The 18,343-nt window shown below is 45.9% G+C and overlaps 1 protein-coding gene across 2 annotated transcripts in view; it reads right to left on the bottom strand.

Moving 5' to 3' along the window:
• Nucleotides 1–18,343, bottom strand: part of LOC147441232 (putative alcohol acetyltransferase) — a 46,813-nt gene that overhangs the window by 24,026 nt on the left and 4,444 nt on the right. For both annotated transcript variants that reach the window (XM_086482907.1, XM_086482908.1), the window contains exon 2: nt 8,541–8,776. In XM_086482907.1, the coding sequence (XP_086339033.1) occupies nt 8,541–8,776 (236 nt within the window). The remainder of the gene's footprint in view (nt 1–8,540; nt 8,777–18,343) is intronic.

Here is an 18,343-nt window from a genome sequence, read left to right on the forward strand (position 1 = left end):
GAAGAGACCCAACGCGATTTGCAAGCGAAAGAAACCCTCAAGAACCCAAGACCCTCAAGACTCAAGAACCTCAAGAACCTCTAGAACCCAGGATTCTCACGAATCAAGGACCTCAAGACCCTCAAGAACCCAAGTTCCTCGCGAGCTTAAGACCCCAAGATTATAGTGCATGGTCGTCACCCGAAGCAGAATGGATACTTCGCATACAGGTGATGAGCATGAGAGAGGCGACGAAGACTCGTCCCCACCCGGAGATGATTTCTTCAACCCTCCCCCTTCGCCATCTACGCCACCAAGTGCACCCGACCCTATAGAGGCAATGGTCAAGCAGATGATGGCCATGATGGACAAACAGGAAGACAAGCGCCTTGCTTTAGAACGCGAGCGCCTTGCTCACGACCGTGAGCGCGACGACAGAATTGCAAGAATGGCCGCAGATCAAGCAGCCAAGGACCGCGAGCGCGACGAAAGAAACGCAAGATTTGCCGCACAACAAGAAGAAAATCGACTTGCTCTCGAACGCGAGCGCGCTGAACGAAATGAACGAAAAGCAGAAAAGGAAGCCGAGCGTGAAGCTCAAAGGGAGCTTCGCAATCAAGAATTTATTGCCAAAATCCTAGCCTCGAAGACCGAACCACCCAAAGATCGGGAGTTCGTCAAGTGGCGCAAGCCACAACGCGGATTCCAACCATCCAGTTACAGAAAAATTGATTTTCAGTAAGTATGACGGTAAGATGGATGCTACAATTATTCATTCTTGGTTGCATCAATTTAATGCTTATTTTGCGACAACTAAGAAGACGAGCAATAGCAATGTTTTGACGGCAACTATGTACCTTGCCAGTGATGCCATTAATTGGTACCACGCATGGCAAGAGGCACAGCTAGCCGCACACCTAGAGGCAACCGACGATTTCACGCCCCTCTCTTTTAGTTGGGCCGATTTCCAAGACAAGCTCAAGGCACGGTTTATGCCACCTCAGTACCTCGCACGATTGAAGGACGATTGGCGAGCTCTCAAGTAAAATGGTATGCCGGTTATTTCTTTTTCTAATCGTGTTTTGCAGCTAGGTACCCAATTACGCATGTTGGATGATGAGTGCAAAGAGGCTTTTCTCTTTGGATTGAACGAGTATATCAAGTACGATGTCGAGGTATTCGATCCAATCGATCTCAACAAGGCGGTAGCGATTGCTCTCACACAGGAGATGAAGCACAACAAGGGAAAGCCTAAGGAGACAGGACTTTCACAAGTACCTCGCAAACTTCTCAGAACCCGCAGAACGGTAAGACGGTAAGAATGATAACTCTTCTAACCAATCTTCCAACAGTCTCTCATCAAAGAATTCTTCCAATGAATCTAAGGGTAAGGCTGACACAACTGCTAAACCTAAGCTTACTCCAGATGAAAAGGTAGCACAAGGGATTGTAGGAGGATACATCACGTCGGTAGAACAAAGCACGTATTCTAAGGAAGGTCGTTGTTTTCATTGTCACATTAAGGGTCACATAAAAAGAACATGTCCTAAGCTTGAATCGAATCAATCTAAAGAACCCACAGCACCCACCACATCTGTCAATGCAATGAATGATAACACGATTGTGTCCAAAGTCTCTCGGGACCCTCCCATTGATGATTCTCTCATTAAATGTTATGGTCGTACGTCGGGGCACCGCTTTGTCATATTGTTTGACCCAGGTAGTATGCATGATATGATTAGTTCCTCTCTTGTTGAGAGAGCCCGCCTCGAAGTTAGTCCAAGATCTCCTATCGAGGTCTCTGGCTTTCGTCCCGGTATGGACGCTCTCATCACTGAGGAGTGCCTTGATGTGTTGTTTGCAATTCAACAGACTGCCTTCACTAGAAGATTTGTTGTTTCTCCTCTCTCAGGATGTGATATGATTTTAGGCATTAAATGGTTTCGTGAGACTGATGCTGTCATAAAATTTGCGGCTAACACTATAACTCTCAATTCCGCTGCACCTTACAGACTTGACACGTCAACAGTTTATAATAGCAAGTGAATATTTCATAGGAGCGAGAAAATTAAAGGGTATCGAGTGACGGGTTGGTGCATTTTTGCCTTGCACGATGACGGGCGAAGTGTATGATGGGCCTTCCTCTTCGAAGGCCAACCAAGGGAATTCCCCTTCCCTAAGAAGGACAAGGGCACATTTTGATCTCCAAGCCAGGGTGGGGGAGGGACTCCAACAGCAAGAGCAAGCCCTAATCCACAACGAAAACACAGCCACAAGTTTCCCTCCTACTCACTAATTCCAGCACTTGGATCAACCCCTAATCCCAAGCTAGAACATAAGCCTGATACCATGTCAAAGTTGCAACAAAAAGGAGGACGACACAGTGGAGGAGAGATGTTGAAAGAAGAGAGAGAGAGAGAGAAATACAAGAGAATGAACAGAGAGAGTTAGTACAAGCCCAACAGGCAATTTCAGCTCAAGAGTCTATAACTAACTGCTATAAATAGGGGTGATCCATCATCCAAGGTTGCTCAACCCCCCCCGTTCCTACCTACAACCCCATAAATGTGGTAATATGAGGAGTCACAACCTAAAACAACTTAAGTGATTGGACAAAGAGAGGGCACCACTCTCCACAATAGCCAAAATGTCATCCCACCTACAATTCACAAGACTCCGAAGTCAAGGCTCAAGTTTGACAAGACTTAAAAGTCAAAACAAAATAAAACATATAAGAATCAAGGGCCAAGGCCGAGCCAAAATATAGTACCAAATGCGTTGACATACCGCTTCGATGTCAGAGAGGTACATGCTATTAAGTGACGCCTCATCTGCATGAATAAATGTATACAAGGCCAAGAGTGGACCCCTCCATGTCTATCACACACAAGAGGATGTAGACAAGTTGGATCGCCACTGCCACGGAGTGCACCTCTGCCCAAAAGCTCTCATCGAGCACTTTCCTCTGTATGTACCTCGTAGGCTCAGTCTGTGCATGGTGCATCAAACCGCCACTAAGGGTCCACAACTGTCTGCAAGAGTGGATCCCTCAAAGCCTCTAAAGTACTAGGTACATGTATGCAAACCTAATCTTCGAGGGACGCACCATGTCTAGTGTACTGTGACTCTTGAATATGGCAGTGCCTGATGCTTCTTGCAGGAAAAAGTAGTCATCTTCGTTGCATTAGAAACAATAGGCTGTACCCAAGACAACTTGCCAATATCCTCCATGAGCAAGTCGAGACAATGTGCAACACATGGAGTCCAAACTATGCGAGGGAACTCCGTCTCAACCATCTCCCCCATGGCCTTGGAGTTGGACGCATTGTTGGTGACAACTTGCAAACTATATGACCAAGGGATTTTAAGGGAGCCAAGGAATGTGGAATATCTGCACCACATTCTACTTGCCGACCTCATTGATGGACTGCTTGATATGCCCAAAAATAAATTCCGCCGAAATTCGCTCACCCACCTTGCCCGCATCCATGGCACGTAGGAAGTATGTACCAAGACAAGAGAACACAAGGATGTTGAAAATGTGGCGTCTGCGAATATCACCCCACCGACGCATCGCAGATGATAGTGTAGCCAAACTGCTGCTGCTGCCACCCAGCTTTCATCGGGACCAATGCTCTGTCCATGATCGCTCGGCTGCTCATCTAACATGGACGTGCGCATCTTCTGATAGTCCAAGCCACTCTAGGAATCGTGGCGCCAACTTGTGCAATGGCTCGAACCATTCGCTTTCATTGCTCTCTCCGCAAGACATTAAATGCAATGTTGCACTCTATGAGAGTGCAAGCAATCTCTGTCTCTGCAATCTTTTGCCGCTCTCTTACCCAAGATTGTGCGTGGACACATGAGCAAAGTAGATTGTGCATACGCGCGTGTCCCCTGATATACATCCTCATCTACATCCTAAGAGTAACGAGCCCTTTTCTTGCTAGTGTCCTTTTTTTGTTGTGTATGCGCATCTGTCAAATCTCCAAACGACGCATCCTGCAAGGCATCCTGCGTTGCCTCGTGTGCTTTCTTACCCTTGGACGAGGGAAGACCCCCTGCTAGGAAGTTCTCTAGCTTCAAAGCATCCTTAATCTCTGGTGGAATAAGCTTGCATCCTCCGCAATGCCCAGTAGTATCGATGCCAGTAAGGTGCCTCAACACACGCGTCACTGTACTTGTCTTCTACTTTCCACATACTTGCAAGTCCAAGTGCGTGCTCCTCATCCTGCTTGCCCTCCTGTATTCACCACCTTAATGACATCCATGTGTGCGTTCCAGATTGGGTTGGTTTGCGAGGCATGGTGCACCTACACATTGGAAAGCAAAGACAAAAAAACCCTCATGCTTTCGTGAGAGAATACCTCTGAGAGAAAGGGGGGGCGACAGAGAGAGAGAGAGAGAGAGAGAGAGAGAGAGAGAGAGAGATGAAAAGTTATATTAATGTCTTTAAAAGGCCAAAATGACCTATGAGACCAGAGCGTTACAATGTGGTGAATCTGATACCAAGTCAGAGTAACAAAATAAAATGACAAAATGATAATATGATAAAATAAAAGTACTATGGGATCCTAAACTGGTAGGCGTGAACTAAGCAGCTAGCTGGGGGTAGCTAAATCACAAGTCACAAGAGATCCAGTATCGGTCGCTGGCGGATCTCATCAATCTCCTCCATGGACAGCAGTCTGATCGGGCGTCGTGCATGTCGGGCCAAAGTGGTCCGAATCCTTTGATGTAGTCTCCGTCGATGCTGTGTAGTCCTCCGCAGTTGTGGGCGTCTCGATCTCCCTAGCTCAGTCGCTCGATCGATCAGTGTACCTCTAGTGTGAGGCGACAAGGTTTGCTGTGGTAGTAGCTCCTCTGGGTGTCCAGTGTCTACTCTAAAGAAGTCTGTGATGTGTCTCTGAGACTGGCTAGCCTCTCCTCTCATCAGGCTCTCTCTGTGTCTACGCAGCTCGAGCAGAAACAAACCCAGGCATCTGTAATCCTCGTACCTCATGACTCTGGAGAGTGGTCCAAAGCCCTCTCTGAACAAGCAGTGGAAGCCGCCTCGTATCTCATAGTAGACGGGGCACTATGAGACGGGGCAATGGCATGTGTAGTGTTACTCTGTCTCAAGCGCCATGTCACACAGGGTGCATGTCCTGGCCTCTGCTGGCACTCCGCTGTATCTCCCAGTCTCGATCCGCAGCTGGTGTGAAGATGTGCGTATCTGGCCAATAGCACACTGTATCCCATGAGACAAGTGGGTGTCCATGTATCTAGGCCTCGTCACAAAACCGTCCGTCGTAAGCTGGAGAAGATGCTCTCTGTAGAAAGCCATCTTTGTGCCCAGCTCCTGTGCTGGCTGTACCCATGTCCTCCTGGTGTCTAGCTGAATCAGGTCCTGGCGGATGAGCCTGGTGGTCTCGGACTGTGTAAGAGTCAGAGAGGGTGCATCCAATGAGTACTGGAAGGGGGGCAATCTGTCTATACTGAATCCATGAGCCTGGAACCATGACGTCATAGAGAGAGAGAGAGAGAGAGAGAGTTGAGAGGGGGTCACTTATCGCGTGAGAAATTCGAGAAGTCTCTGCGCAAGGCTCTGCAAATGGAAATTGTGCTCACTGTTGCAGAGAATGTCTGCAAATTAGGTGCTGGGATAAGGCTAAAGAAGGGCGAACCAGATTTTGCCGATGCGTTGGGTTTTTTTTCCAACAAATTTTTTCCCATACAGTACGGATCCGTACAGTACAGCAGTGTACCGTACGGACGTACCGTACTGTACAGATCCATGCGTGCATACGGATCCTACCTTGGGCTGTCATCGGCACGACAACCGAGGTATCAGGGCATCAAGAGGTGGTAGTAGCCTCGTAGTGACAAGGACTTGGAGGTGTGGTAGAGTTGGGATGGAGTGGGAGAAGTAGGCTGGGGTGGTGCTGAGGATGCTGGAGGTCGGAGGTGGGATGTGTGTTCCTTTATGTCCTAGCAGGAAACCTCGTTGAAAGGACATCACATATATAGACAGAAAGCCCAGGGAAAGAAAGAGTAACCAAGAAGCGGGTATGGTCTGCTCTAAGAATCAAACCCCTCGACAAAGATGTCATCGGACAATGATGTGGAGGCTTGTTGCCATGGGGGCATTGCACCAATTGACTAGCGCCGTGCTTTATCTCCCCCAAACGCTTTTCCCAGATTGATTAACGCTAGCTTTTCTCGACGCGGATGCTTTTTAACAATAAGCTATTATTGCAACGTGACTCGCCTGGTGACCCAGATTGTAGAGACAGAGCTAAATATGATTATTTTTCTTTTGCAAGAAAAGTGGCTCTGCAGATATCAAGGTGGTCAGGATGAGGATTGCAAAATGAACCACTAGGGAGGCGCATAATGCCATGTGATGTGACCATGGTCCCGACTGAAAAGGACTGAAGATCTCGCCCCTGTGTGAAGGAAGGAGCATCTACACCTCTGCTGCCCTGGAGGAGCCTGCTGAAGTATCCCACTGGCTGCAAAGGGTATGTAGCAGCTCGCTCCAATTGGCTGTCAAAGTGGTGGATGTAGGAGAAAAATGTGAGCACAATGAGCCTTCCACATGGTCCAAAGAGTGATTCTGTCTCTCAGCTTGTAGAAAACTATTGCAAATTATTGATGCATTAATAAATAAAGAGTTACCACCAAGGACGCCTAGCTTAGGCACGAAACTTCACCCTTCTCTATACAAATGATTAAGTCTATACCTCAAGTTATTTTCCAAGTCCTGTTCTATCAAGATTTATCTTTGCAAGTCTGTGCATTACTCCCCGCCTGTCGAGTTGTCAGCTCGTTTTCATGGTATCATAGCACAGCCTTATCTTACTCTCACAAGAGGAGTGATGATTCAATTCAACTACGATGGATCCCTCGACTTCAACAAGTCCAACAACAGAGATGATCCTGTTACATAATCATTAGATCACCACTACACTGTTGCCTTCCTAAACCGGTAAATTGATCTCCAAATTTTGTGACAGAGCCTCCCCAGAACTTCCAGAAGATTTTTCGGATTTTCAATCTCTCCCCGACAACAAGAAGCTCTGAGAAACAAAAAATAATGTTATTACTATTTTCAAATTGGTCACACCTTCACACTTGTGCACTTCTCAAGAAGCCTCCTTCTGCTTCAGACCCCCTAGTCTAACTAGGCCTATTGTTGGTCTAGTTGTAGATACAACTTGGACTCTTTGTCATGATGAGAACTGTAAGTTATGCGGAGCTTGGGGACAGGTCAACGGTGAGAAAGCCTTAGTTTTTTTCAATCCACAGCTTCAAAGAATTTTCTATCAAAACATTTTTCTGGACAACTAGAAACTGATTATGCTTATATCGGTCATTCGAACAAATCAGATATTGCCAATGGAGATATGATGCCTATTGCAGCTATTTACAAGTTAAAGTGCAAACATACTTGGGACCTGTTAGCCTTCATATTATGAAACTTCCATAATTGGATGTTTTTTTGGGAATACCATAGTTTCACAGGAATGCTGCAATTCATCATTCCCAAAAGAAATTGATCACCCTTCCACAAACAGAAAAGATAACACTTTGGATGTGAAGCTAATAGAAGACATCAATTATCCTCCACATGCAGCATCCTCTTGAAGGACATATGTCATACTTTTTGCTTAATGATTGCGAGGAAAAATACTCAAATTACAGTGTTATTTTAATGTATCTGAAAGAAGACCACTTATGGCTGATACAAACCAGATTGAATTCCGATTTCAATTTTCTCTATTCAAATTTGTTATATATACCTAATCCATACCAGATTGAGCTGATGTGTCGGTATTAATAGCAGAAAGTCATGGTTCGACAAGCTATATGTCTTGTATATACTATGGGTCATGTATGACTCGCACAAATCAACATGGGATTCTGTCAAATTAACAATATATAGGCATGGTTGTCCAAGGTATGTGTGCTGGGCACACTACAGAACCATGTAGACATTGGTAAAAATCAACACTGGATTTATTTATCAATGCACTCAGGCACTTTCTTGACACAAGCCGATTGATGTGCCAAATGGACAAATCACTTTGGCACAAACCATGACTGAATTTAACTGTCACAAACCTGTTTGATGTGTATGTTTGTGAGTATGTGTATAACATGTGCATGTGACACCTGTTGCAACAGTATAATCAGTAAAACTTGGATATCTATGAAGATGATACCTCTAGGGACTCATGGTTTGTATGAGTTTGAGGATGAATGTCTACAGCATTCCATCTCTGTATCACTAGTGCATTCAAAGTATCTCGATGAATTTGATATGAAATGTCAAACTAGGATGAAATGACTAGCCATGACATCTTAATGAGTCCAATGTGATCTTAGCTACTTACCAGGATAAAAACAAATCAAAAAAGAAGACATAAACGCTTAAACCGCTACCTCCCGTTACTTTGATAAGAGTTCAGGATTGACTATAAAACTTAGCCCAAAACTGACGTGGTAAAGAGCAGCTTTAGCCGAAAGTTTAGGGCCAGGATAATGTTGTTAACGGAAGAAGAGTTAACCAAAGTTACCTGACTGGGGCTGACTGCTGAAGACCCAAACCGCCCATTTGCACAGCTCTCTCCAAACTCAAGGGCAACTTTACCACCCAGGGAATGCCCAATGACAACATCAGGCCATTTCAGCTCCGATCTGACTAACTCTGCAATATCCATAGCTGCAGTTTGAATGCTATGAGGAGGACTGAGATGCTTCAAACCAGCAGAATTACCATGGTTTCTTAAGTCAACTAACACTAACTCCCAACCTGCATTAAGGAACCAGAGTATAAATACATATGGCAAAAACCAATTTTGAGCAACTTTGAAACCAGTAGATAAGTTACTTAAAAGACAAGCACTATATGGAAAAATGCCTCTAAAAAAATACATTCAACATGTTGAATGTTAAAGCAATCTGCATAATCAGAGACAAGAAGAGCACACGCACACACTTCAAGTCTTATATGCAGATTATGCTGGTAAGAGATACAAGCAAAGCGCTTCATTTGCAGATCACTTGCAGATGCCCAGTATCATATCAGATTAAAGGGGGTACGACTACCTCTTCAGCAAAGAATTTAGTAGATCAGAAGTGCCTAGGAGCCTCCTTGATGGAGAGGATAGACAAAAAAATGGAATGCTTGATCAATAGCAGCAGTTTCAAATAGCAAAAGCTGACATTTTATTTGGGGAGACTATACAACATACCTCTAGGAACGAGCTGCAGCAGCTGACCATTTTGCCATTTGCCATTGAGAGTTTGATGATGGCTTTCTTGGACAGAACCAAATGTCGCCAACAGATCCTAAAGTAGAATGAGATTGTAGCTAGATACCAAACGCTGAGGATTTCAGCAGTGGCATATAGGGAAACGATCACCCCAGAAACCTTTTTCATACTACATCCAAAGATATTCTTAGGATGGACAGAATCTATTCGTTCAGCATGCTGGTACACCCACCCCCAAAAAAATGGAGACTTTTTTACCGACAAGGACGCTATCCACCTCCTCCAGCATGGACGGACAGCTGACAACATGAGCTAACAAGGTGAGCACCTCATATAAGCCCCTTTTCTTGCACACCTGTTCAACAGGATACTAGTAGACGGTTCACCTCCTGCGTGGACGATGCACACCCATTGTGCGGATTCACAAAGCAGGTGATATGCTCGATCCGAGCAACTACAAGACCATCATGATAGGCCATATTTTGGCCAATCTATATGGCACACGGAATGCTTGAGCAGGAACTCAGTTCTTAAGCTGAGCGTGAGGACTTAAGATCACGAGGACAGGCATGCTTCAGGAGAGCTTTCTCTACCATTGACCATCTAATTACTTTGAGGTGTAATTATTGATCGGGCAAGAGTGAGGAAGAGAAGCTCTATGTCACAAAGTGATGACATGGTAGTGACAAACCCGACTGGATAGAGAGAGAGAGAGAGAGAGAGAGAGAGAGAGAGAGAGAGAGAGAGATGGCATGGCATACATACGATCCCAAGACTCATGCCGCCAATCACAGCAAGAATCGCGGCATCATTCGCAGGATGCTGGTGTGGCACTTTTTCCTAGCTCTTTGGCATTAGTTATTGACAGCATTCATTTTTGGATGTGTGCTAGCTTTTGGACGCCAATTCAGAGCTTTGGCTTTTGGCCACATGCCTTTATAAGTGATGCCTTGGGAAATCACTTCAGGTTTGTGTATGGTTACACATCTGCAGAGTGACTCCTCACTAGTTGTACTCCCACTATCAATATAAAAAGAAGTACTTGTGCAGGTCGCTTGAATTAGGGGATAGTGCATATGGGAGTGAAACTCCGCCACTATATGTCTCGTCTCCAACTCTCTTATAAGTTCACGTGTTATCATTTTTCAAGTTCAGTCATGTGTTTGCTTGTGGATTCACCGGCTCACCACTGGCTTGCCGGTCACAATATTGTTGCTTCGTGGACTTCCGCAAAGCCTTTCATGCAACTACAAGAGAGGCTCTTCCAGTGCTTACACTCTCTTGGTATACCATCAGATCTGACATGAGATATCTATGCATTGTACAAGCAAGTATTCTACAGGGTCCATTGCCAGAAGGTAAGGCATGTCAGAGACGATTGCTAGCACCATTGGTTTGAAGCAACGATGCCCGATGTCTCCTGCACTTTTTGGTCTCAACATTGATATGGTCTCTGCCTTTATTACGGACAGGACTGGCGATGGAGTCGACTTCACAGATACCTTAATTAATATTATGTACCTAGATGAATCCAGGATAAGCCCAGATTCACCCTTGAAGGAAAGTGCAAGGTATAGACCCATGGTAGTCACCCACAAGACAATATAACCATCAGTTCCATCATGCATAGTATTGACTAAATACCACGACATCCCCACTAACGTCATCAGAGCCCAATAGTGGGTGTAGAACTAGGTACTAACATATGCTCCCCAACACAACACACACCACATGCACACACACGCACACACACATGAGCATACATCAACACAAAGTTCAGCATACTGAGTTTCTGTCATGACTCCGGAGATCAAGGGCAGACTCAGCCATAATGAAGCCTAGCACTAAAAGAAGCATTAAATCGGAAAAATTAGCACAAAAATGAGGTAGTTGATAGGGCATACGCACCTTAATTAATATTATGCTTTATGCTAAAGATATTATATTGGTGTCTGATCGCCACGAGGCCTCTAGCAACATCTACATGCATTAGATAACTTTTTACACAATGTGTTAAAGTTATAGCATCTCGATGAATGGCCCAATGTGATCCAAATATTTATTTGGCTTTAGGTATTTATTTTACTTATTTGTCAAAATCTTGGGTAGGCACACATAGCCCCCACTGTATAAGTCATCTATTTCATTGCCCAATTGGTTGGTTCAATGCTCTCTCCTTGCAACCCCACCTCCCCCTCGCGCTCCCTCTACGACCCCGCCTTGCCCTCACGCTGTCTCTACAGCCCCCCCCCCCCCCCCCCCCCCCCCCCCCCCCCCCCCCCCCCCCCCCCCCCCCCCCCCCCCCCCCCCCCCCCCCCCCCCCCCTTCCCCCCCCAACCCCCCCCCCCCCCCCCCCCCCCCCCTGCCTCCTGACCAGCCCCCCCCAATCCCGGTCCCCTCCCCCTCGCGTTTCTCCCTGCAACACCCCCTCCCCGGGGTACAGCAGAAATTGGCAGAATTAGCAGAATTGTAGAATTGGCAAGATTGCATAAATTGGCAAAAATTGCAGAAATTGCATAAAGCGGGCTTTTGGTGTAATTTGCAAAAATTGCAAGAAATGTACACCATGTATGCTTAATGTGGGAGAACATGTATGCATAATGTGGAAGCACTTGTGCGTGTAAGTCTCCTTCCGCTGCAAAATTCCTCTTGTTTTTGGCAACGACCAAATATGGAAACAGAATGATAAGCCCGACCCCTTAGAAGATGCAGTTCAAAAGTGCAAAGAGGAAATGATCGAAACCATTAACAAGATCAACCGCCACCTATTAGGGACAATAAAAATGCTCGAAGATCGCGTTTTGGCCCAAGAAAGCAAGATCACTGCAATGGGAGATCATGTGACGGCCCAAGACGAAGAGATTGTGTCACTCAAGAAGGAACTCACTGAGGCACGATCACGAAACACGCTTGAAGAGAGAGAATTGCAACCCTCTGTAATAGAAGAACTCAACACATTCAAAGAGCAAGTGCGAGCCATCAAAGAGGGTAAAGAGCAGCATAAAGAAATGACGACTTCTTGGGTGGACGTTATTACAAATACTCAACAGAAAGCAGATGAGGCTGAGAATGGATTGAGGTTGCCAAGAAAGGGAAAAGCAAGGAAACAACATCCACACCCATCATTATCAACTTGACACTAGAAGAGGAGCAAAGAAGACGTGTACGCTCTCTACATGTGAGAATTTGTGGCCTTAAAGACAAAGATAATGTAAACGAAGAGGTAAAAGAACTCATGGCTTTGATGGGGATTCATGAGCCGATGCACTCGAGAGCTTGGAGAGTGGGCAACAAAAAAAATGAGAGCAAGGGGGAAACCTCGAAAAAAAGGGCACTCATCCTTCGTTTTCCCTCCATGGAAGCGAAGGAGGACTTTTTGAAGAAGAGACCAACTCTTAAGAAGACGGGTATCTTTCTCGGGGATGACCTTACCCTCTCACAGGTCGCCCATATGCAGGAGGTAATGCCAGAGATTAGAGCGGCAAGAGAAAAAAGTAAGATTGCTTTTTACCGAGATGGAAGAGTGGTGATATTGGAGCCACGCTCCACATGCCGGTGTGAGGCCTATGGGACCACACTCAAAGTAGCTAACTGGAATTGTAATGGATCTATGCGTATTGATGTGGGTGCTTTTGAGGAGAGTTTTACCGGGAGAAACATCACCTTCTACTCTGAGACACATCAGGCCCCTGGGCAGTCTATGCCTCACATTAGTGGATACAGATGGGAGACAGCCTGTAGACAGGAGACACGATCAGAGCACAGAGGGCAAGGCTCAGGAGGAGTGGCAGTGTTATTCATGGAGGAGCTGCAACCATTGATACATATAGCCCGCAAGGATGAGCAAGCTAGGTACATGTGGGTGAGATTGAGAGCAGAGACTGGCAGATATCTTTACATTGCTATTTGCTACTTTCCCCTGAGTACGTCAGTATATGCACCACCCAGAGGACAGTCCCCCTTCTCTATTTTAGTATTTTGGATGATGACATATGGGAATTCTCTAGAGATGGTGACATTATCATTCTAAGGGACTTCAATGCTAGGACTGCCCATCAATAGATGGTATTTTATGATACTACAGAGGAGATGCTGAGAGAGCTGGTGTTGCAGAGACGGGCCTATCCAAACTATCACAGGATGGAGAACATACTGAGTATGGACGGCACTTGATAGACATGGGGCTGCACATGGATTTGCCTCAGAACAGCTGATATGATGAGCAATGCCGCCAGACTACAGCTAGACTTCAGAGGGAGGTGCTTTTGGGGGACATCACTCACAGACAGTCACAAATTGACTTCCGACGCCTAGTGAGGCGAAAGAAGAGGGCATTTTTGGCTCGACTAGGGTAAGATCTATACCAACTATTCTTGAGTCAGGACTCACGTGAGGCATGGCGGCTCTTTCATGAGCAATCACCCCCCCCCCCCCCCCCCCTTTGCCATTACCTCTACAGAAACTTGGGGTTAGTACGCATCATCTTTGTACTCAGTTTCTGGACAGCCGCCCCTTCCCAACCGCCTCGATCCATGCCCAGGCACATGTGCTTTTTTCACGGCTGAGATGGTGAAGAAGGCCATTGACAGGATGAGGACAGGGAGAGCATATGATCATGATGGCTTAGTGGTTGAGCATTTCATGCATGCCAGAGATCTTCTAGCAGAGCTTATAGCAGTTATGTTTAACCGTGCCATGCGTGAGGGCTTGCCTGATACTTGGAGCCTATCTACGATTGTACCTATCTTCAAGTCAGGAGACCCTATGGAGCCTGGGAATTATCGCACTATCCATTCTTGAGCAGCAGCTAAGTAGATGGGCAAAGAGGGAGGGAATGCGTGCAGCTGAGCAGGCACGGTTCAGGAGAGGTTTTTCTACTCTTGTGTCATAACACGGGCACCACGTGCCAATAGAAAAGAACAGACTGAACAAGCTTTTAACACTTCAATAACAACTGAACTGAGAGAGAGAGAGAGAGAGAGAGACAACACGCTACACGGAGTGGCGGAATTCCACTCCACAGAGTATTGGCCCCAAACCTTGGCGCCCCTTTCGGTATTTCTTTATATTGCATCAACACAGTACAAGCCGGTACTCCAAACTCTGCACTTTCGTACTGAAGCATGCCAGAGAATGAGCCCTAGCCTCATATTTAAAGGCCCTTGGCCTGAAAAGCAGTTACAGTAGAAAGCCTTTAAACTTAAAAGCTTTTGGTCCAAAAGCAAATCTAAAAAGCTGCCAGCGTAAATCACGGAAATCCGTACAGCCTGCCACGTCATCAACCAACGCAATTTTCGGAAATCTGCCACGCTGCCCTTAGGGTTAGGGTTAGGATTTTTGCAGTTTTAGGGTTAGGGTTTCCAAAATTAGGGCTTGCAGGTTTAAGGGTTAGGGTTTTCCATTCTTTAGGCTTTGACACGTTAGCAATTTGTTACATCTCCCCTTCTTGAAAGACAATATCGTCCGCGATTACTGCATATCTGCAAAACAACTCAAGTTAGCCCAAAAATTTCCGAGGGTCATTCCGAGGGACATTTCGAGGGACAATCAATTTGCTCTTTTTATTAAGGAGTTAGCTTCTCCTTTCTGCTCTTTTGATCAAGGAGTTAGCTTCTCCTTTCGACTGTTTTGATCAAGGAGTTAGCTTCTCCTTTCGGCTGTTTTGATCAAGGAGTTAGCTTCTCCTTTCTCCAGATCGGGACTCTTGATATTCTAGCGTAGTAAAATTAGCCATCACACCCAGACCGTACTGATCTTCCACGGGTGTCTTGATGCACTAAAATTACATATCCAGGCAATCTCATCCAATTAGGAATATTCAGTGGTTGGCACATCACAATGCAACACAAATGCTCACATATGCATGTTAGAAACATAAAGCCGCCGATTAACACTCCCCCCGCAAATAACCATCCAGGTCCGGGCCATGAGCTGTTCAACGACTCCCTCATCACTCCTCCCGCATACCCTAACAAGGTCCGGGCCATGAGATATAGAGGCCTTTTACAACCAAACGCCCCCCAGACCGTAACCTGCATCATTTGGAGGTGCTGAGAGTAACCACTACTCAGACTTCTTAATACTCCTCCCGCATAACCATCCAAGTCTGGGCCATGAGTAACAACAACAATACTCCCCCCGTAAATAACCACAAGGGTCCGGGCCACGAGTTTTAAAAAAAAAGCACTTTTCAAACATTCAATACTCCCCGCGCAAATAACCACAAGGGTCCGGGCCATGAGTATGAACAAACATTCTCAAACATCATTTCTCACTTCTCCACCCGGGAGTAAAATCACCAATCATTGAAACCAGTATCAAACCAAAGTCAAACAATTCAAATCGGCACCAAGACAGGTTCAAAATAGATACCATCCATTTCAAACAAATTTCAAATAAAGCTTCAAACAATACTTTCTCAAACAAAGTTCAAAAGTATCTAACTATAGAATAACTAGAGAGTTCATTCACGGTTTTGTTCGGACAACCGAACTTTGAGGACGACTGGCTTGCCCTTTTGCATCACGGTGATGGTTCGGTTCCGAACTTGGAGAGTCGCATCATTCTTGTCATGCCAAGGCATGCCTAATAGAACGTCACAATTGCCCAACTTCATAATGTGGAAATCGGCTTTTCCATTATAATTTCGGATAGTCACTGGAAGAGCACCAATGAGTGGTACCACTTTCTGAGTTTGCCCTATGGCTAGCTCAGTTTCAATTTCTCGACCCTCTGCATCATAATCAAAGTCCATCTGCTTCAAGAATTGTGGATGGATAAAGTTCTCTATAGCTCCTGGGTCAAAGAAAATTAGGGCTTTCAAACCGTTGACTTTGCCATATGCTCGACACAATTCATTTGTACTTTCAAGGCGTATGCCATAGATGTCGGATACTAATCCAATGGCCGGTTTAGCTCATTTGGTTGGAGATGGTCCTGGGTTTCTGTCGACCGTCGACGCGGGAGTCAGCTCCGCAGGTCTGTCAGTGCGTTGGGGACAACCAAAATAGTTTGTCCTATTTGAAAGCATCCAAAACATCGGCCTTCTTGTAGTAAGGTGTCTCGTTGTTGAGGTGTTAAACGAGGCCTTTGTGGTTGACTTTCACGAGACTCTTGAGAACTTGTTCGTTGTTGTCGAGAGTTTTGGTTAGCGGCCGGAGATTCTTCTGTGGTAAACTCTAGCTTTCCCTTCATCAGTTTGTAGCCGACCGCGGCATGGTCCATAAGTTCTTGCATGGTAGAGACTTGCTTGGATAGACAATATTCTTGCAATGGTGATGGTAGTCCAATGGTGTATCGCTCGCACTGGGCCTCCAAGGGAACAGATCTAAAAAAGGACACCGGAAGGTACACGTCGAGAAACCTTTGGTTATATTCGTCCATGGTTTCGGTGGCAAGCATTTTCAAGTTGCCCCACTCTGCCAAAATCCGGACTTCAAACATCGAAGTCATGTAACTACGTGCAAAAACTGCTTGAAAGCTTGCCAGGTCCTTGGAGCATGTTCTTGTGTCGCGATTGAACTCCACCATTGCATAGCATTGTCTTTAAGAAATCCCGCTGCTCGAGAAATCTTGGATTCTTCTGTATAGTTCCCCAAAGCATAGATGTTGTCGAATTGCTATAGGAACTGCAATGCTTTTTTGAGATCTTTCACCCCGGAAAAAGTGAAAAATTTGACTGTCGTGCCACCATCCTTGAAATCTTTGGGTTGGTTAGGCGCATATCCCGGGTATGGATAATACGGCTATCCATATGGGTTCCAACCATTGTACCTTGGTGGCGGTGGTGGTGGAGGTGGGGGAAATGGCAGTGGCAAAGGCAGTTGCACTGGATCAAGGTCAGATGGCTGCACCATATTCCTGAAGACTCCCCCAATTGGAACAGACGGCTGAGAAGGTTGCCGGTTGGAAGCTCTCGTACTTTCTGGTGTCGGAGGAGGAGGTACCACCTGGGACATCAGAGGGGGTAACATGTAGTTCAAAAATTGTTGAAAACTTTGCAGCATCGGAAGATTCTGCTGAGGATGCCGCGAAAGAATGTCCTGGAGATCGTTGAGCAGGAACTGCAAATATTCTGCTGAATCCATGAATTCCAAGTATTGGGTTCTTACTTGGCTTATGCCCTGTAAGACACTGCGGTGAAGACGGGAGCGTAGCCGATGCGCGATGAAGTAAGGGTGGGAGTGGCTGTTAGGTCCGGGTTGGAGGGCGCAGATACCTCAAATAAAATTCCAATATAGCTCTGTCTGCTCTTTTGTAGGACCTGTATGCTTTCAGAAAAGCACACGCCTGATGCTCTGATACCACTGGCACAACACGGGCACCACGTGCCAATAGAAAAGAACAGACTGAACAAGCTTTTAACACTTCAATAACAACTGAACTGAGAGAGAGAGAGAGAGAGACGACACGCGACACGGAGTGGCGGAATTCCACCCCAGAGAGTATTGGCCCCAAACCTTGGCGCCCCTTTCGGTATTTCTTTATATTGCATCAACACAGTACAAGCCGGTACTCCAAACTCTGCACTTTCATACTGAAGCATGCCAGAGAATGAGCCCTAGCCTCATATTTAAAGGCCCTTGGCCTGAAAAGCAGTTACAGTAAAAAGCCTTTAAACTTAAAAGCTTCTGGTCCAAAAGCAAAGCTAAAAAGATGCCAACGTAAATCACGGAAATCCGTACAGCCTACCACATCATCAACCAACGCAAAACGCGGAAATCCGTACAGCCTGCCACGTCATCAGCCAGCGCAATTTTCGGAAATCTGCCATGTTGCCCTTAAGGTTAGGGTTAGGATTTTTGCAGTTTTAGGGTTAGGGTTTCCAAAATTAGGGTTTGCAGGTTTTAGGGTTAGGGTTTCCCATTCTTTAGGCTTTGATACGTCAGCAGTTTGTTACACTTGACCATATCTTGACACTCAAGCCATCATCGAGGAGGGTAGATCCCATGGGAGACGGATCTATTGTAGCTTTCTGGACTTCCGCAAAGCATTTGACATAGTACCCAGAGCTAGATTGATGCGCAAATTACAGGAGATGGGAGTATAGTAACAGGGAATGGCCATTTCCAGGTCTCCGTTCCCTGTTCCCATCACAATTTCCC

This window comes from Adiantum capillus-veneris, chromosome 15 (genome assembly GCF_014529385.1).
Source record: "Adiantum capillus-veneris isolate H3 chromosome 15, ASM1452938v2, whole genome shotgun sequence".
Classification (NCBI taxonomy): Eukaryota; Viridiplantae; Streptophyta; class Polypodiopsida; order Polypodiales; family Pteridaceae; genus Adiantum; species Adiantum capillus-veneris.